Genomic DNA, 22483 nt, shown 5'->3' on the forward strand with positions numbered 1-22483 from the left:
TAATTAACATCTCAAAATGAGAATCGCTTATATAATTAGTGATAGAAAAAAATAAATAAGAAAATAATTAGTAATAGCAAAGTATATATCATCACTCTAACATAACTAAAAAAACTATACTTTCTTTTCCTTTTTTATTTACGTTTTATAATTTTACAAGCAATTAGCATTTTAAAAAGTTTAAGTACACCGTGCTATAGACGGTTGATTAGGAGACTTAATGTAGAAACAATTATATGTTTTCTTTCTTAAACAAATTCGGTAACCTCTCTTTGATTTGATGCTAATTGAAATTATTATTATTATTATTATTATTATACCTATCCATAGTAAGGTTGAAAATGCAAAAAATTTTAGATAATAGAGTCTTCATCGTCTTTAATGAATATTATAAATAAAATGGTATTTTCAATAAGTTTTTAATAATAAACGGCTATTTATGATAAATGACAATCATACTGTCAATTCAATGACTTTTCAGATGGACCTCTCTTCTCTTATTGGATATCAATTGAAAGTTTATTTCTGGATAAATACTACTAATCAAGACACCCTCTCAATTTATATTTAGAATAGTAACAGTTATTATTTTAAAATTTATATTGTTTATTAATATTTAGAGACTCATATCATTTGACGATTTATTTATATTTTTAATATCTCTTTCTAGAATAATGAAACTTTATAGTTTTTTTTAAAAATAATGCATGTTAGTTTATAGTTATTCTTTAAATTGATCATGGCTTCTAGTTTTAAACATTGTTTTAAGTTATGTAAAAAAAGTTATCTATGCACGTTTTTATGTGGAGTTTTAAACATTTATTTTAATGTATATGTACAATTTTGCTTATATTTGACATATATAAATAATAAAACATACTCGTACAAGTATAATAACCCATATGGTGTTGAATTGCAACGTGTTACTATCTTCGGTTTTCTTGTATAAGAAGAAAACAATTAACTTTACATTTAAGCAAAATATTTAAGTTAAGAAATTTTACTACTTTCTAATATTTTTTTCGGTAAAATAAAAAGATCATATTACTAGTATGATGTTATAATAAAAAAAAAATCAGATATTAATTAGAAATTAAATATTTTTTAAAAATATCGATTATTAAGAAAGTAAAAACATCGCTAAAATTTATTTATATTTTGAAGTATGAAATCTGTGATTTTTTAAAAGTTGAATTAGTATTTCAAGAGTGTAATAAGAACATTTTCAACAAGGGAGCTGTTTATAATAATTACTTATAAATAAAATTATTATTTTAAATATGTGTTTCATACTTAGTAAGATAAAAACTTTAGTATCGTCGTATCACTATACAATTTTCTTTAATTTATTCACTTATTACTTAATAAAGAAAAGCTAAGATTGAAGAAATCAGTATATTGAATGTTTTCAAAACAATTTTTAACACTTTCGTTTAATAATAAAAAGAAAAAATCGTCATAAATAATTTTAATTAATCAAAATATTTCTTTGTTTATAGAGATAGGAGGTTGGATCTATAGTAAGATTTTTTTTTAAATGGTTTTTAGAAAATGAATGTTAAAGTATGAAATTATTGTTGTTCTCGTACAAAAGAGACATAGAGAACTCCTATTGATTAAATAATCCACTCTTTCGTTTTGGTTGATATACGTTTATTTTTCATTTTTAGGGTTTGTTCAATTTAATTTTTCTTTTTGTGTTCTTGTTCCACTACTCTAGTCAATTTCTCATTTTTTTCGTAGACTCTTGGTCGGGAGAACACTTACAAAAGGTGTTTTCATGTTTAAGTAAGTATTTGATATTCGATGCAATAAATATATAATAATAATTTTTTTTTCTTAAAAACTTATGTCTATTTATATATTTACAATGAGTCTGTTATCGATGAATCAAAATTAACTTATGAATAGTTATTAAGAGTCTATATTACCTAGTTTTTCCTACAATTTAGTCTTCTTAATCTTCTCTTGATCTTAACGCGTTTTGAAGATGTCGGTCAGTCAGAATTAAGTACCAAGACTTCTATGTTTCGTCTGGTTCCAACTGTTACAATTGTATTTAACATTTTTTAAAAATATTTTAAAGTTTCTTCATTTTCATAATCAAACATTTAAATTGATAAAGTATTTGTTATTTAGTTGAAATTGTCCACATTTAAGTTAATAAAATTTGATAGCCAACTCATGAAATAATGGATGGGCATGCATGGCCAAAACCATGTGCACTACCGAAAGAAATCAGAGATAAGGACAATTTCTCCTAATAATAAATAAATAATAATTAATGAAACGTATGGATAAATTTGGAAAGGAATTATTTGCTGCAACCTGCCAATCAATACATCCAACTCCACCTTCCTCCCAAGTCCACCAATACACGCCACGATACTACATGAATAGAAAATAAAAATATTCATGCTAAAACTAATTTACTAAAAATATTTCTACTTGACTTTAATTTGTAAAATAATTAACTTTTTATTTTATTTTATTAGAAACATTTATATTATATATATAAGTCTTTAGATAATAAATTACACAATTGTTTTATTCCTGCATAATTCTATTGCAATTAATCCTCTCTTTAATTATATGTAGCAAAAAAGTAGTTCTGTTCGTTTGCGCAGGTATATATATATATATATATATATATATATATATATATATATATATATATAGGTAGGTAGGAAAAAGATGGTTTTACATCATGAGATAATTTTTATTTTTTTTTATCATAAATATTCTTATCTTTCTATGAATTTTGACTTGATTGTTGATACGTAAAATATCAACTGATAATAAAAAAGAATTTCAAATATTAATATCGCTATTAATTATTAATAATTTGTTTGCATATATTTTATTAACTATTTTACAGAACGTTCTATACCATAAAATCCATTACATACTATATTTGAGTATTTATAACGGCTAAGTCGTACCTGCAAATAAAGTGAAAGCAATTGCTAAACATATTTCTATTATTACTAAATATATTCCTTTTTTAAACAAGTTTACCTAATGCTTCGTTCGTTTGGATCCGAGCAGATAGAAAAGCAACAATTTTTTATGTTTGTATCTATTTAAATATTAAGATAGAAAAACAGTAATTTGTGGGAGAGGAATAAAATCAATCTCCTCTCTAAATCGAAGAAAAGCAAAAAAAATTAAAAAAGTTTACATATTATCGTTAAAAAGTCAAAATCACTCTTATTTTTTATGCACATATAAAATAATACTTTATATTACAATAAATGTAAATATACAAATTCACAGTCTCAAATACAGACTCAAAAGACAACCTAAATATTTATAATACCTAATATTACAAATATATGCACTAGAAACAGTTATAGTTAACACATAGTTTTAGCTACTAATAGTTAAAATTTAAATGGTTCTCAATTAATATTTTAGAAATTAATTTAAAATATCAGTAGTTAAAAATTTGATAGTTAATGATTAGATACCAATGTAAAAATTATTTTATAAATTTTTATTAAAATAAAAATTAAGTTAAATACTAATAATTTTTTTAATCTTTAAAATAGTATTTAATTAAATTTAAGAGTAATTAATTGTTTTAGTTTATGATTTTCTTACAATGTATAGGAAGATAAATTCACTTTCAAATATCTGAAGTCACTATAAGAAAAATCTCATTTATCTACGAAAGAATTTCGTAGGTAACAACCAAAATCTGTAGGTAAATCAACATTACCTACGGATTATCCACACAAAAAAATCCGTATGTAATGTGGGCGTCGGTAACTTACCTACGAACATGGTGTTCGTGGGTAACGCAAACAATAGTTACCCACCAACTGCAGTCCGTAGGTAATACCCACGCACTACAGTCAACAGTCCGTAGGTAATTAAATATACTTTATTTTTAAAATTTTAATTATTATTTGAAATTTTTTTTTCAATTATTATTTACAAATATTATTTTATTCTAATTTTTATGATTATTGTTGACAATTATTATATATGCTATGACAATTGTAATTAAAGTTAGAATTGGATTTGAAGTCAAGTTCCTTGAAAAATGTCCAAAGAAACTTTAAACATTACACTAGTCAAATTTTGTTGTCACATTATGATTATTATTATACTTATTAGTAAGATTATCAATATTAATATAGTTAATAATATAAATATTATTAACTATTATTAATATTATTAAGTATTATTAATATTATTAATATTATTAAATATTATTAAATATCATTAAGTATTATTAATATTATGAAATATTATTAATATTATTAATATTATGAAATATTATTAATATTATGGAATATTATTAATATTATTAATATTATGAAATATTATTAATATTATGAAATATTATAATATTAATAATATTATGAAATATTATTAATATTATGAAATATTATTAATATTATGAAATATTATTAATATTATGAAATATTATTAATATTATGAAATATTATGAAATATTATTAATATAATGAAATATTATTAATATTATTAATATTATTAAATATTATTAATATTATTAAACATAATTAAATATTATTAAACATGATTAAATATTATTAAACATGATTAAATATTATTAAACATGATTAAATATTATTAAACATTATTAGTATTATTAATATTATTAAATATTATTAAATATTATTAATATTATTAAATATTATTAATATTATTAAATATTATTAATATTATTAATATTATTAAATATTATTAAATATTACTAATATTATTAAGTATAATTAAATATAATTAATATTATTAAATATAATTAAAAATAATTAATATTATTAATATTATTGAATATTATAAATAATGTTTATAATATTAATATTAGAAATAATATTATTATTATTAATTTTATTATTATTATTATTCATATTATTAATATAATACTAATTATGTTAATTTTATTAATTTTATAATATTAATAATATGTTATACTCATTAGTTATGGTTATTATTTATTATTATTATTATTTATGAATATTATTTATAATTTTATAATTAATTATATTATAATAATATTTTTAATATTATGTATATAATTATTATGATAATAGTTGATAGGTAATAGATATTCGTGAGTAAAAGTTCGTAGATAATAAGATTCGTGGGTAAAAGTTCGTAGGAAATAAAATCCGTGAGTAAAAGTTCGTAGATAATAAAATTCGTAAATAATAGTTGATATATAATGCTGAATTTACCTACGGATTTAGATCTGTAAGTAATATCCGTAAATAATGTTGTTCATAGATAATATCCGTAGATAATAATTCATAAATAATATTGATTTTTTTTAGTGAGTGGTGTCGCATGACTTCTTCACAAATATTTATCCATATAATTTTTTTAAATTTTGAGTAATTGCTTAAGAAAATTGCACTATTCTTGATAAGAAAGACCCATGGCTGCACCTAATCTACTAAGGTAGGTTGCAAAATTACGAAGCCAAAATGCAAGCAAAAACACCATTCGATTCAACAAAATGCATTTTACATAGAAAAAAGAATCAAATTATATATGATATAATTTGAAAATATATGATATAACCCTGTCAAAATATATATGATATCATATATATCCTTATATATGATATAACCCTGTAAAAATAAACAAATTAACAAACAAATACAAAATAAAAGCAAGAAGGAAAGAGATGGAGTTGTTTGTCTTCCATCTCCTTTGCCCTGTTGATATTTCCCCAGGGTATCCACATTGCCTTGGTATACCACAGTTATGGCCCTGCACATTCAAACTTTGGTTCATCTCCTAGACAAACAACATTTTGCGAATGCTTACTAGACCACCCAAATTTATACAGCAAAATGAAATTCAGAGAAGAAACCAATTTCTTATCCAACAAGTGTTTTCCTTTGGCAATGTCGCTTATTGAGTACCAGTATTTGTTCTAAAAACCAATGCTCCTGCAACAACAAAAGTACTTGGACGGTCAGAATCCTTTTTTGAATTTTTTCAAGCATTTGTCTACCGGAACAGATATGGTAGGTAACTCACCTAGTGAAGGCATTAGAATAGATAGCACAACAATCCCAGCAATCTTGAGTGGCACACCAACTTTGAGCATGTCTCTAATTTCTATGTGTCCAGTGGCAAAGCCAACTACATTTGAAGGTGTTGAAGTTGGAAGCCAGAAAGCAAACTCGGTTGCTATTCCTCCAGGTACCATAAGAAGAAGCGGATGCACATGCATAGTTCTGGCTATGTGATAAAGAAGTGGTACAAGAAGGGTGGCAGTAGCATCATTGGAGGTGATGAACTCAGTAATAATGCTACATATGAGACTAACAGCAGGAACAATGGCCAAGTATGGAACATCTTGTAAGAAATCTAGGGCTCTTGAAAGCACATCTGCTAAGCCACTGGATTGTACTCCATCAGCTATGGCAAAACCAGCTCCTAGAAGCAAAATGAGGTTCCAAGGTAACCTTTTGCAGTCATTCCAGCTCATCAGCTTCTCCCCCTCTTGCTTCATGTTTGGGATTATGAACAATAAAACAGCCACCATAACCTACATTTTGGTTCTCTTTCATTAATTGATCACTACAATTTTTGGTGTGATGAGTCATATATGAACTAAAAACAATACTTACACTGACACTTCCATCTCCAACAAGGCCATGGAATAAAGATCCCCATCCAGGAATGTCATCTGTGATTCTTCTTGTCATCCATAATACGATCAGTAACTGCATTCACCATTTCACTTTAATTAATGCCTTAATTGAAAACACATTAAGCTCCTCCGTGATTAAATATAGTAATTTAAAACGTATATTTAGACTTACACACCCCAAACACAGACAACACCATCTTCTCAGCAAAAGCCATGGGACCTGCAAACATCAATAAAGTATTGCATTTGCTTTAGCTTTTTGGAGGACATGTCTAAAGTATTTTTCTTTTTTATTAAGGCTGCAGTTTATTGATCAATAAAACTATAAAGGATATGTGAGACGTGTCGATAATGTGCATTGTTAACATGCAATGAGCAGCTTCCATGGGATGCGTCACTCCAAATATGTCCATCATTATCTCTCTCACCCACTTTAAACCATGAGGCTGGCCATGAACCTCTTCAACAGGACAATTATGTAAATAATATTGAAGTACGAAAAAAAATGTTTTTGAATTTTGCTTGCTTTTAGTGTGTCCGTATCTTTTTCTTTTTTCACTTTAGTCTATCTATAATGATTTACATTAAAAAAATTCATCAATAAAATCATACAAAATAAACAACTATTAAGTCCTGCAATAGATTTTAAAAGTGGTTAGATATTAATTATCATTAGCTGTATTTCCTGAAAAATATTATTAACAAATTAATAAATATAACTTTTTTTATTACAATAACGATAAAAATATGCATCCTCAACAGTAGAAAAAAATCATTTGATAACTTCTTATAATAATATTTTAAATTAAAATATAAAATAAATATGATTAAAATATTAGTTTATTTACTTGTTAAGTGGATGTATTTACAAGTGTAAAAGTATATTTTAAGTATAAAAGTATGAGCATTGTTAACACATTGGAAGTCCTTAAAAAGAAGTGATATTGAAGAAAACCTTGTAATATATTGTAAAAATAACGATCGACTAACCTAATTGTTTTGAAAAGAATGTTCCTTTTATTCATTTTGCATGGTGGTGGTGGATAACTGAAGATGACGCGTTGTATCATCTCCACATAATAAAATATAGTGATAATAATATTCCTAGGATAGTTAAATGTACTAAATGTCATATTTTAATTATTAAAAAATGAATTTTTTTTGGGAGGAGATGGGTAACTGAGGTGACAGGTGTTGTGGTTGCCAGATAAGCATAAACTTGTGAATGCGATGAAGAAGACAACATAATTAAGATGGAAATGCAAGTATGGAGGGAAGAGAAAAGATAATAGGACAAGGAAACGACAAGGCAGAAGCTTGGGAAGGTATTTTCTGCGCCTCCCTGTTCTAGTTCTACTGGCATAATGTGGTGAGTATAATAAACGAAAAGTGTATAAGGTTGAAGTCAGAAACTTACCAAGAGCTTCAAGGTCCCTTTTCAGGTGAGTTCTATCCAAATAAGAAGACAAAGCACGACCCGAACCTTTGGGCACATAGAGGAGACAGATTATGCACCAAAAACAAAGGAGAATGACTATAGCCACAGGGAAACCGTAGAAGAACCACGTGTTGAAGCTTATTGGTTTTGCCTCCGGGAAGAGGCTCTTCCACATTCCGATTATTATCAAGTTCACACCCGTCCCTGTTAGAGTGCTTATTCCCCCAATCGGCGTTGCGTACACCACCGTCAGAATCACCGCGCGGCAGAACTTGTTCACCGCATCCGACTGCTCGTGCACCGCAGGCAGCCGCTGCACGATCCCCGTCGCCACCGGCATCATCATCACCGCCGTCGCCACGTTGTGCAGCCACATGCTCACGAAGAATATCGTCGCACATAGCCCCAACAGCAACAGCGCTGGATTCACCGGATCGCCGCAAAACAGCAACGTTACCTGTAGGCCCCACGCCACGTTCACAATCATATCACACTTCCTAAGCCACTTATTTTTTCCACACACAAAAAATAAAACAGAAATAATGGGAACATCCAATCTTTTCCCACCACCTAATATATTTTATTTAATAAATATTATCTCACCTTTTAAACAAGCCACAAATAGAAAAACACTAATTCCATATTCTCTATTTATCTTCTTATAAATCTTCTCAATGTTAATTAAATAAAACAATAAAATATTAAATATACTACTTAATTTTTTGTGTTTATTACTTGTTCTATTTAATAATTATAAGGGGAAAAAAAGAATAATTCAATACAAAATTGTCTTCCTCCTGGTTAGAGAGAAAAAAAGTCAAAAACATACTATTTCAAAAGCAAATAATTGAGTATACGTGGCGATGAAACCGTCTGCCCGAAATAAAGAATTTTTTTCTTATGTACAAGAAAAAAAGTCTGAATAATCATACAAGAATTCAGGAAAATTGAATCAATAAAAACTTTGGATCGCTGACACTAATGAAAACTCAATTGTGATGATAAAATAAGAGCCAAAAACTGTGGAAAGTGAAGGCAAAAGGGGTGACTCACATTGAAGGCCAATCTCCGGTGAACGTTGTAACGTTCGACGGCGAGAGCGAGAATGAAGCTTCCCAAAACGAGGGTGATGACATCGTCCATGTAGGAGTGCGCTACGCTGTCAGCTGAAGCAATTCCGAAGATGGGGAAGAGAAACAAGGGACACATGGAGGTGACCGGAAGTGGCACGGCTTGGGTGACCCACCAAGTAAACACCCAAGCAATCACACCAAGCATTTTCTGGCTCGTGGGTGGAGCGTCGAGCTTCACGCAGAAGCATATCAAAAGCGACAACAAAGGTCCCAGAATGACATAGAAGTTTTGCAGTGTTAGAATCGATTTCAAGGTGAAGGAGAGGCGGCCGTGTGTTCCCTCCGCTGCCTCCTGAACGGGAAGAAGAGGTACCTTGTGGTCACCGGAAACATGTGACTCCGTGTGTTCTCCGATCATCTTGCAGAGAACCAAGAAAACTGTCACAGAGAATGGTTTTGCCGTGGAAGCTTTTGTTGGCCAGAAATAAAGTATGCGTGGAGGTTTTATGATTGAATTTTCAGAATTAGTGGACAAATTTGATTTTTTTGTGTGTTATTCTTATCTGGATGAGAATGAATGTAAGAATAGTGTTGTAATGACAATTACTTACATTTACAAACATACAACATAATCTGATGTGGATGTTATCTAGGACGTGGCTCATACAACATAATCTTAATTTATTTATTAAGCATGTCTTGTGAGGTGGAAGGTTATCCATTTGATGAATGGTGGTAGCTATTATGCTAAATATCGAAATTATTTACAACATTGAAAAGTATATGTAAAACGAATAAAACATTAAAAAAGGTTAATTCTGTGCTGGTGATTTACAACGACAATATAAGTAGGTTTAATTTAAGAATAAATAATATAATATTATTATGAATTTAATTTGTAAGTATGTGGTGATTAGTTTTGGCATGTGAAGAAAAGATGAAATGAGTTGTCTTTCTTAGGAGGTTTCGTACATGGACCATGAATCGCATAGCTGTTGTTCTCAAATTCGGAAATCATTATTAATTCATCGCAACTTTCACGTGATCATTTATAAATTGACTACAGTGAAAATATTTTGAAATAAAAAAAAATCAAACATAACTATTATTCTATTTTTTTAGCTTTTGAAAAAAATATCACTTTTATTTTTTTTATATATATTTTTAAGTGTTTTTAGTCATTATAATTATTAATAGTTAATTAAACATTATAGATCTAAATATTAATTAAAATAATTAATATAATTAGTTTACCTTTAAGCTTATTATTCAATTAAGTAATATATTTATTATATTCTGTAAGTAAGATATGCATTTTTTTATCTTTTAGTATCTGAACAATAATTTTAATATTATTTTAAAAATAATAATCATGACCTTTTTGGTGAAATGTTATTTAAAGAATTATATATTTATCATTTTATATAAAAAAATGTTTAATATATATTATGAAATAAATTATTTATATTAGCTTGGAATTGAGTCAAATAGAAAAATAGAAAATAATTTATGTTATATAATTTTTAATATGTTAAAATGGGTAATAATTCTAAAAATTATGATTAATTGTTTAATAATTTAATAGTTTTTATTAGCACTATGTCATATAATAATAAATAACTACTAACTAAAAAACACAAATCTCCCATATAACTTACCTAACTATAATTGTTGAAGTGTGTTTTTGAGTTACTTATATAAACCATTCATGGTGAGTTTTTTGTCTTCGTATTTTGCGATATGAAAACATTCAAATCCATCAATAAATATATACTCATGAATTTATATGTCTGTTCCTATAGATTTTCGTATTGAATTTGTTTTCGATAAACCGAAGTTTTGTGCTTGGTTGGTGTTGAATAACTATGACCCTACGTATGGATTTTATTTTAGTGGTTGTGGCACAACTAATCTATGTGTTCAATATTATTGGGCCCAACCATTCATATCACGTTTTATTACAAATCTGCATAATATATATTATCAATAACGATTAATATTATTAACAATATGTACTAAATTAATTTCGTCTTCGTCAATGCATCTAATAATTGTCTCTTGAAGTTAATAAGATTTTTAATTTACATCTATTATAACTGCGTATACTCTAAGGATGTGACCGTTACCAAATACCTACGATCAATAAGGAAATGCTTCATACTGACATGATCAAGAAGGACTTAATTAATGAATTTAGTTCTCTAAATTTTAAAATAAACAATTTTAATAATTGTTATATTTAAATTTAATCATCAATGATAAGATTATACTGTTACGAAGTTTAGGAAATGATTAAATCTACATATATTTTGAAAATTAATTCATTAATTTTAAAGTACAACAATGAAAACCACGTTTGGCAAAATTAAATTATTTTATCACATCAATCAATATAATGCGGTCAAAGATGTATTTGTGAAACGATAAACAGCAATGATATTCAGTGTTTCCTTATTTTGAATACGATAAATATGTCTTTGTTCAAATAATTTGAAATGGTGGTATTTATTTATGTAAAAATATGAATTATACTTAGTGAAAGTAAAAAAAAAAAAAAGATATTAATAATAAGGGAGACCCTCTAATAATGCATTATGGGGTCCAGCATGTTTGTGAGGTAAGATTTGTGGGTGTGGATGTGGCAGGTGTCAAATGTGGAGCATCTTAAGGTGCCATGTTGGAATGAGAGGCAGAGAAATGGAACACTACGTGTGCCTCCTAGGTTGGAAAATGCATAGGGAGAATCATTTCTAACATTTTATATCAACGTCATTTCATTGCTTGCTTCAATATCCAGAATTGCGTTCAGTACTTACAAAAATATAAACGCACTTATCGTCTCGCCATGTTGAGTTAAAAAATTGAAACTTAAATTTTATTATGAATTTGATTTTGAAGAAAGAAAATTCAAACATGAATGAAGTCCTTTTGGTTTGGGTCTGTTCCATTCACCACCGCGTATTATGGCACACTCGGATTCGGATATGGTCAAGTTGCCTGTTAGCAGCAACTTCTAATCGATATTATAAAATTTTAGTATATTATAATTCACATTTTCATATTCACAAATTTAAAATAAATTCTTTAATTGATGCTGGTTGTTTGTCTGATGCGTGTTTTTTTTATATATCATCTGATGTGTATAGTGTTTTATTTGATGTTGTTTTTGTTTTTCTATTTCCTATTTTTTATGTTTGTTTCTTAATTTTGTTACTGTAATATGTATAAATAAAAGTTTATCACATTATCTAACATAACCTACAATTTAATCAAGTTTTTTTTTAGTTTTTTTTTTCTGTTCATATCTTTTTTTTTCACATTTTTCTTTACATCATTAAGGTTAAAGTTTACATCATGAATAATTTAATTTTTTTATTACTTTATTTTTTTTATTGAATTCGTTCGAAAACAATTTGATATCATGTTATCACACAATGTATAAATATTTTTGGTCGTTTAAGTTTTTATTAGACATTTGTTTTTCTAATATGAAATTTCACTCAATCTATATCATCCAGAAAGGATTGTTAAGTGTTATCAGCATTTGTTATTTTAGAAATTAAAGTAGGGAAATAGTAGATATGTCCAACTGCTATTTTTTTTTTATAATCAATGAATATTACCTATAATAATTTATAATCTTATATTTTAAATTTGTTTTTAATATTTTTTTATAGATTGGTAATATAAATTGTTAAAAATTATTGAATATAAAATTTTATGTTTTTTATTTTATTATTCTAATTTAATGAATATTTATAATTTATTATATTTAGAGATGAGAAAGTAGATTAAACACTAGGTAGTTCAAACCATGACTTTTATTGTCTTTTTTTAAATCATAACTTTAATTATTTTCAACATTTAATTTTGATTAGATAATTATAATAGAAAATAAAATAAAAAAATTATTTTAAAACTAGCGAAAACATAATCGATGTTAGGTTTGTATTTACATTTTTTAATTTCATCACAAACATATTTATCCACATGTTTAAATATTATTATAAATATATATTGTAATATTCTAATTTATTATATACTTATTTGTATATGTATCTTTAAATATCTACTCTAATAATATATCATAAACTTATGTAATATTAGTAATACATACTCTTATTCTCATTTATCTTTCAATGTTCTGATTATTTGGTATAAAAAGAATTTTACACTATAAATATATATTTAATTTTCTTAATTTTTTTTAATTAATATATCCATATTTTTTAATTTTATCATAAAGTTAATATCTGTATTTTTTAATTTTATCATAAATTTATGTGTATCCGTATTTTTTTTAACATGTTTATAAATTTAGACAGTAATATCACTACAAGAAAATTATTAAATAACAACTAAGTTTAGAGATCAGGAATAACTAGTTACTATATTGACTAAATTAGATAATATTTTAGATACTAAAAAAAATATTGATATCTAAAGTGATTTATATTATTAATAAAAATTTATAAAATAGTTTTTAAATTGATATTTAAATTAGTTACTAAGATTTTAGCTACTAATATTTTAGATTCTAAAATATTATCTAAAAGACTAATCGAGATTAATTTAAAATATAGAATAGTTAGTAGTTAAAATCTTGGTAGATAATGGTTAGATGTCAATTTAAAAATTACTTTATAAATTTTTATTAATAATAGAAATTACTTTAGATACCAAAAACTTTTTTAGTTTATAAAATGATTTTTAATTTAGTCATTATAATAACTAATTATTTTGGTTTCTAAAATTCGTTTATATTTAATGATTTTTGTAGCATCCCTATATCTAATTAACATATACTACTTTCTCATATTCTATCTCAAAATTTATCCTTCTTCTTAGGAATTTTAATATATAAACACAAGTTTAAAAAACAAAACATCCAAAGTAAAAACATTTCATCATTTGGTTTCTCACTGAAGAGATCTATTACATGCAACCTCATCTGCCCCGTGTAAATTAACACGATCATCATAAATTAAAGAAAACAAACACAAAACAAAGCACAGACTAAGCTAACTATTTTTAAAACTTCAAATATAAAACTTTAAATGTCAACATAAACCATCAATATTCACACAATTTCATCAGGTGTCTATCACGTTCATCATCCACACTTTACTCTACTTCTGGAAGACCTGTGCATTGAAATTAACATTCAAAGACCTACACTTGTCATACTACTCACTATAAATCCACATAACCATGCGCATAATCATCTCAATATCTTATCATATCATATGACAGGGTAAATTCATCTATATGATTCCATTATATCTCAACATGGTATTTGCTTTACCGAAAATACTGTCTTGATCAAACTTTCACTCCATTACATACATTATTTAATATCAAACAACCAATTCTCATCAAACATCACATTTTAAGCAATTCAATAACTATACCATAATTTTAATTACAATAATTATACATACTTAATATACTTGTCATCCATATCATGTAACCGACAACAAGAAAAAAAAACAACCCTAAACTGTACAAAAAGTCATGGTTCCTGAGAAAAAAGGCAGTCAAATAACAATTCACAATGCACTGAAAAACATGTGAACAAATTACAAAACCACAAGTCCGCTTAAAATTGCATTTACAACCAAAAAAATGACTTCCGAATAAGATGGAAAGATGCAAGCTTTGATTGATGCTGAATTAAGTTAAGTTTTTCAATATATATTAACTCAATCTAATAATACAATTCAAATTTTTTCCTATATTATAAAATAAATACATGAACAAAAAGTGCTACAATGTGATCAAATGACCATAAAATCCACTTAGCTGCCACAAGGTCCACTACCCACCAAATAAAACAAGATTCTTCCTCAAATTTATATGTAAAGAAAATTCACAACTCTAAACAAATTCTTATGGAGCTTTCTTGGGCACAAGATCTGCATGTAAATGGTGTCATAAATGCAAAGGTTCATAAAGAAGCAAAATGTAAACATATTCTCACATTAATTACATAAAGTGGTTCAACTTCAACCATTTCAGTCAATATATTAATTTATTCTTAAAAAAGACAATCCTGCAAGCAAAAATTGGAGTTAGTGACCATGTCACCCCACATCAAGATCTTATAACCTAATATATTGAAAAAAAATAAGACTAGCTTTCCTTACCTGAACTTAGCAGATCTCACTAAGAACTCCAAATCTACCAAAAGCTCTGAAGCTAAAAGAGTCATATGCAAAGCATAGACAGAGACAAACCTAAATAACTGAATATTCTATTTATATGTTCTTTTCATTTTAATAATAAAATATTAAAGTGTCATTTAAAATATACCACTTCTACTCTAAAGTTATTTTCTAGATCTTACAATTTTCTTAAAGTATATTCTAATTCATTATAAACTTATAAGTATATGTATTTTTTAAATATATTATTATAAACTTATGTTAATGAAAATATTTATTAAATTATGACAATATATTTAAACATAAGTTTATAATGAATTAGACTATTACAATAATAATATATTTAAAAAATTGTAGAGACACATAAACTTATGATAAAATTAAAAAATGGTATTAATTGTTTATCTGAACACAATAAATATATTATATTAAAATATCATTTTTATCCATGACTTTGGAAAGGAAAATAAATGTTTCAACAACTTATATTTTAAATTAATATTAATTATTTATTTGAACGTAATAAATGAAATATTTTTTTAAGACTTTTAAACATTAATAGAGAACAATATTTAAGAGTTGTTGACTTAATGCATGGTAGGAAAACTATTTAGAAGCATCAGAATTATCTATTCACTGTAAGAAAATATTAAATATAAATCAATTTTAGATAAAAAAAAATCTAAATTAGAGACTATTTTATTTTATAGACTATTTTTTTTTAAAAAAATTAGTTTTTATTATTATTAAATGGTTTCTAAATTGGTATCTAATTAGCTACCAAAATTTTAGTTATTAAATTTAAAATATAAATAATAGGTAGCTAATTAAATATCAATTTAGAAACTATTTAACAATAATAAAAACTAATTTAGAAACCAACATTTTTTTAGTCTCTAAAATGATCTCTAATTTAGTCACTATAGTAACTGATTATTTTTTGTCTCTAAAATTGGTTTCTATTTCATGATTTTCTTGTAGTATTTGAACCTACAAATATTAAAATGAACACTACTAAAAAATTATTAAATAAAAACTAATTTAAGACAACAAAAATTAGTTGTTATATTTTAGAAACTAAAAATAAATATTTATATCTAAATTATGATTATAGATAATTTCTAAATAGGTATGATATATAATATATCTAAAATAGGTTAAGGTTACAAAACAATAAAAAAATAATTTTTTTTCTCTCTCCTTATATATATAAAAATATTTGAAAATAAGTTTTTTTGTATAACTGAGTCCCACATTGAATGAGTTTCTTTTGTTTTTCTCATGACTTGACTATATATAGAAAAACATCCTTATATGTATAAAAAATAAAATATTTGTTTTTCCAAATTTTGAAATTTACATATTCTTATGTTAAGTTTTCTTCTAGTTAAAGAATTTCTTTTTCTTCTTACATAATTTATATTTGTATTTGTATTAGAAAATTCTTATTGCTGACAAGGAATGAGGTGTGAGATAGCTTGAAGATGTTTCTTCCCAAGAGGTATTTATTATTTGCTTTTTCTTCTTTTACAGTATAGAAAAATTGTTTTATTTTTTAGTAATTTTTTTATTTAATAAGTTTTTAAATGTTCAAAATTCTAGAAAAATATACTCTCTGATCAGTTGTTTACAGTTATTTGGTAATAATTTGTAGAAAATTTTGTATAATAAAAAATTAAAATATATAATATGTATAATAAAATAATAAACATTGATTTTGTATATAATAATTAACGACTTCTTAACCTAATTAACTTTTTCACTAAATATTAGCTTTTTCGCCTGCATTAATTAAATATAAATACGTATTTCAGTAAAATCTTATTTTATTATTATGAAAGAGTATTTGGTTTTTTTTTTATAGTAGTAACTTATCAAATTTTACTATAATAATTATTTTGAAATTTTTATCTCTTCATATTTTCTTATAATTTTTATCTTTTAATAATGGAAACTGTATATAAAAGTTGTTTTTTTTAAATAAATATACTGAGTCTTATTTCATCACAAGAGAGGAATAATTCAGCATTATTGGGAGCACTAACCTTAGTATTTTTTTACCATAATGGTTTTAAACGTCACAACACTTGGTAAATATTTACTATGGCGTGTGATTTTTTTGAGTGGTGAAAAAAGCTTGAAGAAATTAAATACTTTAATTCATTGTAAAAAATAATGATTTTCCTTAATTAATGAAGGAAGTAAATATACTGGTTATTAGTATTATACAAGTAAAATCCACATGAAGATTACAGTCAAGAAGCGGTGACGGACTTTAACGTTTTCTTTAACCGCAGTAACGGCCGTCAATAACCACCGATCACTTTCCGGCGGGCCGTAAATGTCTGGCGCAGAAGAAGGCTCCGAGAATCCGTTGCGGTGTCCGTTTCAGTTCTTCGTCCGCACGGTGTCGACGGGGCCCAGCATAGTGATGACCGGTTACCCGGAAGAAACAGTGAAATCTGTCCTTGTGAAGATCGCGTGGGTGACGGGAATGCCGCTGAGAGAACTGAGAGTGATATACAAGGGAAAACAGCTTCAATTGGAGAAGGCTCTGGTAGAGTGCGGCATCGAGAACGATTCCAATCTCAACATCGTTGGTCACTTGCGCAGCGGATTGTACCCCGCGGCGTCGCGCTCTGTCGACTATCTGCTCTCCCTGCTCGCGCACGCCTCCAGCAACACGCGGTGCGCGTGTGAGGCCTTGAAGACCGTGAAGGCTGTCTCCACGCGCCACTTCAGCCTCCCCGGTTTCGTGGAGCTCTTCGCGGTCTCTAATGCCCCCGCAATGCTGGCCTCGTTCTACCACTCGCCACGTGGATCGGGTACCAGGCAACTTGCCGAGTCTTGCATAACCAATTTCATGAGTTGCGCGCGCGCGAAGAATTGGCAGAGTGTTTCCACTGGTGTGGTGATGGAGTTTTGCAAGCAGCTTAGACAGTTTGGGCGTGGAGGCCATGATCATTTGTACCTTTCGTGTAGAAAAACTTTGGGGCTTTTGTTGAATACAATTGGGGTTTCCTATGATTTTGGGAGTGTGGAAAGGAGGGTTTCGCTTCACGATGTTTTTTCCTTTGTTCCTGAGCTTGTGGATGCCTTGTTAGTGGGCTTGGATAATAATAAACGGTGTTGGAGTACCATCACGACGCCTTCGTCAGAAGAGGTTTCGGATTTGACAATATTCTTGGCCCCTTTGAGGAATGCAATTATTCTTCAGAAGCAATTGTTGGGGGGTTTTGTGATTGGTGATGATGGAAAATGTAGTGTGGAGAAGGAGGATGATCAGTTGCTTGCGGAAGAAGTTGATTATCTTCGGCTTGTGTTTGTTCGGCTGTTGAGCAAAATGGATGAGTGTTTTCGCTGCATGGCGGTATGCTTGGCGGGCAAGGAATCTGGTTGGACGGATTTTGTTCTCTGTCCCTCATGGTCTGAATATCTTAGTATCTTGAAGGATTTGTATGATACTTCTAAGGTCTTTGATGATGCGGAGGAAATGTTTTGGACAGTTTTGAGGTTTCATAAGAATATGCTGTCTGCGCTTGTTGTTGGGTTTGTGAGGAGAGATGGTGATCATCGATGGGTTCTTGATAACAAGAGTGTGACCAATTTTGAGTGTAGGAGGCATTTGGCGATGATGCTGTTCCCTACTGCAAACGAAGACTTTGACATGTTTCATGAGATGCTTATTGACAGGTCTCAGGTACTGGTGGAGTCTTTTGAGTACATAAGACGAGCGAACCCGGAGTCACTCCGTTCTGGTCTGTTTATAGAATTCAAAAATGAGGAAGCTACAGGACCGGGTGTGTTGCGGGAGTGGTTTGCTCTGGTGTGTCGAAGAATATTTGATCCACGACGTGTTCTTTTTGTGGCTTGCCCGAATGACGGCAGGAGATTTTATCCAAATTCTGGTAAGTTTTATCTGGAAACTAAATTTATGTCTTTTTCTCTTTTTATCCAAATTCTAGTGACAATTTTTCTTAAATATGTTGAGCAAGTGTTTAGTGTTTAAAACCTTTAAATAAGGGAGGCGCAGAGCTAAAACAAAGCCTACTTATTTATAAATGGGTTATAGCTTAAACGCAATAAAAAAATTGTGGAAACGAAGTTCTAGCTCTTGACTGCCTGAAGGATGACAAACTTGGGGGTATGCCCACATAGTTTAGTTGAGAATAGGTCTTATTTGTCTATCAATTAGCAATAGTTCCTCTGGCATGTAAAGTTTATAGGCTAATCTCTATCTTTTTTAAGGGGCTCCAACGTGTAGTAATTTTTTTTGTTTCTTTCACATGGGACACCGCCAAAACAGCTAAACAGTTCAGATTTGATCAATTGAAGGTTACTAGCAATTGAATGATCGTAATCACTTGTAATGTATTTGTCCATTTACTGACTGCTTGTGATATCTGCTATTGAGCAATCACTATTATGCGTTAGTTATAACATGATCCTATCCTTTTTGATCTTTCTCAGTGGTTTGCTATGCCAGAGTGTCATTTTCACCTGGAAAGTGCCGTTTTCTTTCCCTCATTGATGCCATCTTCATTCTATTTTTTTTGTTGATTTTGGCTGATCTAAAGTGAGATGTGTAAGTCAGGTCAATAATTTTAACCAAAACATTTTGTAAACGTGATCCACTTTAAATCAGTGGGAGATAGACCATAGTTTTGTCATTTTTACACATCTTATCATGTTAGACAAGCTAAATTCTGATTTTTCACTCTAGGAAAACATATCAAACCATCAAGCAATCGATATGGGATAAACTAAACTGTTGACCTTTTCATCAATACCCATATTCCGCATTGTGTAACATGTCCAAATTCCAATAATTAGCATTTTGTCTCTAATAATAAGCTTGAGTTCCCATTAGTTAATACTAGGTAGTTGCTTAGTCAGTGTTGAGTATTGATGTGTTTTGCTATATATCTTTATTACTAGATATTGTCAGAGATCTTTTGCTCAATCATGTTTAGTTTATTCTTTGTCTACTTAACTGCAGCATCTAAGGTACATCCTCGGCACCTTGAATACTTTAGGTTTGCTGGTCGAATTATTGCATTGGCTTTGTTGAAAAAGGTGCAAGTTGGTATTGTTTTTGATCGTGTATTTTTCTTACAATTGGCTGGACTTCGTGTTACCTTAGAAGATATACGGGATACAGATCCTTGCTTGTACAGAAGCTGCAAGCAAATATTGGAGATGGATGCTGATTTCATTGATACGGATGCATTAGGACTGACATTTGTTAGAGAGTTGGAGGAATTAGGATGCAGGAAAGTTGTTGAGCTATGTCCTAATGGGAAAAACATTTTATTGAATAGTCAGAACAGGGAGCACTATGTTGATCTTCTCATACAGAATTGTTTTGTAACATCCATATCTGAGCAGGTGTCAAATTTTGCCCAGGGTTTTGCTGATATTCTTTCCAGCTCAAAGCTTAAACAGTTCTTCCAATGTTTAGAGCTTGAAGATCTTGATTGGATGCTGCATGGGAGTGAAAATACAATCTCTATTGAAGATTGGAAGGCACATACCATGTACAAGGGCTATAAAGAGTCTGATTGTCAGATATCTTGGTTTTGGGAGGTGTGTTGGTTACTGGCCTTCCCTTGTTTTTTCTTTTCACAGTATATTTTTCTCTTGTTCTTCCTTTTTGCAGATTCCTTTGCTAATATTATTTTACAACACTTATTTTCACATTCAAGAACATATTAAATCAATTTCCCCTAATATGATTTTGTTTTTATAAGCAGGAGTGCCTTTTTTGGGCCGCAGTTATATACTGCATGGCTGTCCCATATGTCAGTCTCTGTTTCCATTTTGTCCAGTGTAGCAAAAAGGGCTTTATTGCCTTACTGCTTCTTGGAACACCATCACTCTCTTGGCTATTTATAAAGCTATCATCCCCCTTTCCACCAAGGCATTGTTTGCTTTGTTACATCTTAAAGCCACTATTGAAGTCTACTTTTCTAACTGATCATCAATCATGTTAGAGCTCTCATCCGTGTTTATTTAAATTATTTCTTTCATCAGCACATCCTGGTAGTTTCAGCATTTGATGTACAAATGTCCCCCCATAAATTCAGTCATGTCTCCAATTTTTTTTTTTTTGTTATGAATCAAGAATTATAATTTGGATACTTTAGTATACAACATATTTTTCCTCTGCTGAAACCTGACTAATAAAATTATGTTACCGATTATCATCAGTTTGAGCACTTATTCACATAGCACATAGTTTCCCATTAATATGAATAAACTTTTTTGAAGTTGAATTACAGAATCTTGTTATGCAATGGTGAGTTCATCCAAAAGGCTTGAATGTAGTTTCACAGTTTTCGAGATGCAAAAAATCTTAATAACAAGTTCTTTCTTGTTACTATTTACTATCTATTAGTATTATTTAATTGGGATCTTGTTTTCTTTGGAAGCATTTCAAATAAATCATTATTTCGAGGTTTGATTAGAGATGCTGTGTTGTTAATTTTTAATATAATATTTTTGGGGAAAAAAACTTGGCAGATTGTTAGGAGAATGTCAGCACAACAAAGGAGGATTCTGATTTTCTTTTGGACATCTGTGAAATATTTACCAGTTGAAGGATTCTGTGGTTTGTCTTCCCCTCTATTCATTTGCAAGACTGCAGAATCTAGCAATCGCCTGCCCTCATCTCACACATGTTTTTACCAGCTGTTTTTACCTAAGTATCCATCTATTGCTGTTATGCAAGATCACTTTGGAGTCATCACTCAAGAACACATTGCTTGTAGTTTTGGTATTAGTTAAATACACCAACAATGAGTACTAACGGTTTGACTGCATATTAAAGAAATATAGGTTCTCGATCTTGTACATATTATAGGGTAGAATAGGATTATTGATCTCAAAATGATAAACTAAAAAGTCTCTCCAGTCATGTTTCTCATATCAATTCTGGATGCACTGCAATGGCAAGTGTTTATACCATCAAAAATATTTTGAATTTTAAATATAATATTATAAATTATCTTATAAGTTGAAATTCGTATCTAGTTATATACTGTTTCTAGTTGATGATTACATTTAATACATTGGTATTGTTGATCGATAGATCTTGGAATGAATATTTTTAAGTTAGAGTAGACATGAAATTTTGTATAGACTGTGGCCTTTAGTACTTAATGATAAA

General features: G+C 28.4%; 2 protein-coding genes across 2 annotated transcripts; one reads left to right on the top strand and one right to left on the bottom strand.

The window, feature by feature from the left end:
• Nucleotides 1–5460: 5460 nt before the first annotated feature.
• TDT (tonoplast dicarboxylate transporter) lies at nucleotides 5461–9840 on the bottom strand. The gene is made up of 6 exons (XM_068640188.1): nucleotides 9132–9840; nucleotides 8058–8535; nucleotides 6817–6860; nucleotides 6618–6713; nucleotides 6022–6535; nucleotides 5461–5930 (listed from the first exon to the last, which is right to left on the bottom strand). Exons 1-6 carry the CDS (start codon nucleotides 9567–9569, stop codon nucleotides 5893–5895), a joined length of 1608 nt encoding a protein of 535 aa, XP_068496289.1. The 5' UTR covers nucleotides 9570–9840; the 3' UTR covers nucleotides 5461–5892.
• A 6796-nt stretch (nucleotides 9841–16636) lies between these two features.
• LOC137832161 (E3 ubiquitin-protein ligase UPL5) lies at nucleotides 16637–22336 on the top strand. Its single transcript, XM_068640189.2, has 4 exons — nucleotides 16637–16816; nucleotides 17613–19223; nucleotides 20315–20901; nucleotides 21838–22336. The coding sequence occupies exons 2-4, from the start codon at nucleotides 17657–17659 to the stop codon at nucleotides 22099–22101; spliced, it is 2418 nt and encodes an 805-aa protein (XP_068496290.1). The 5' UTR covers nucleotides 16637–16816; nucleotides 17613–17656; the 3' UTR covers nucleotides 22102–22336.
• Nucleotides 22337–22483: the final 147 nt, after the last annotated feature.

The sequence above is a fragment of the Phaseolus vulgaris genome, chromosome 6, assembly GCF_051622355.1.
Source record: "Phaseolus vulgaris cultivar YP4 chromosome 6, ASM5162235v1, whole genome shotgun sequence".
Taxonomy (NCBI): domain Eukaryota; kingdom Viridiplantae; phylum Streptophyta; class Magnoliopsida; order Fabales; family Fabaceae; genus Phaseolus; species Phaseolus vulgaris.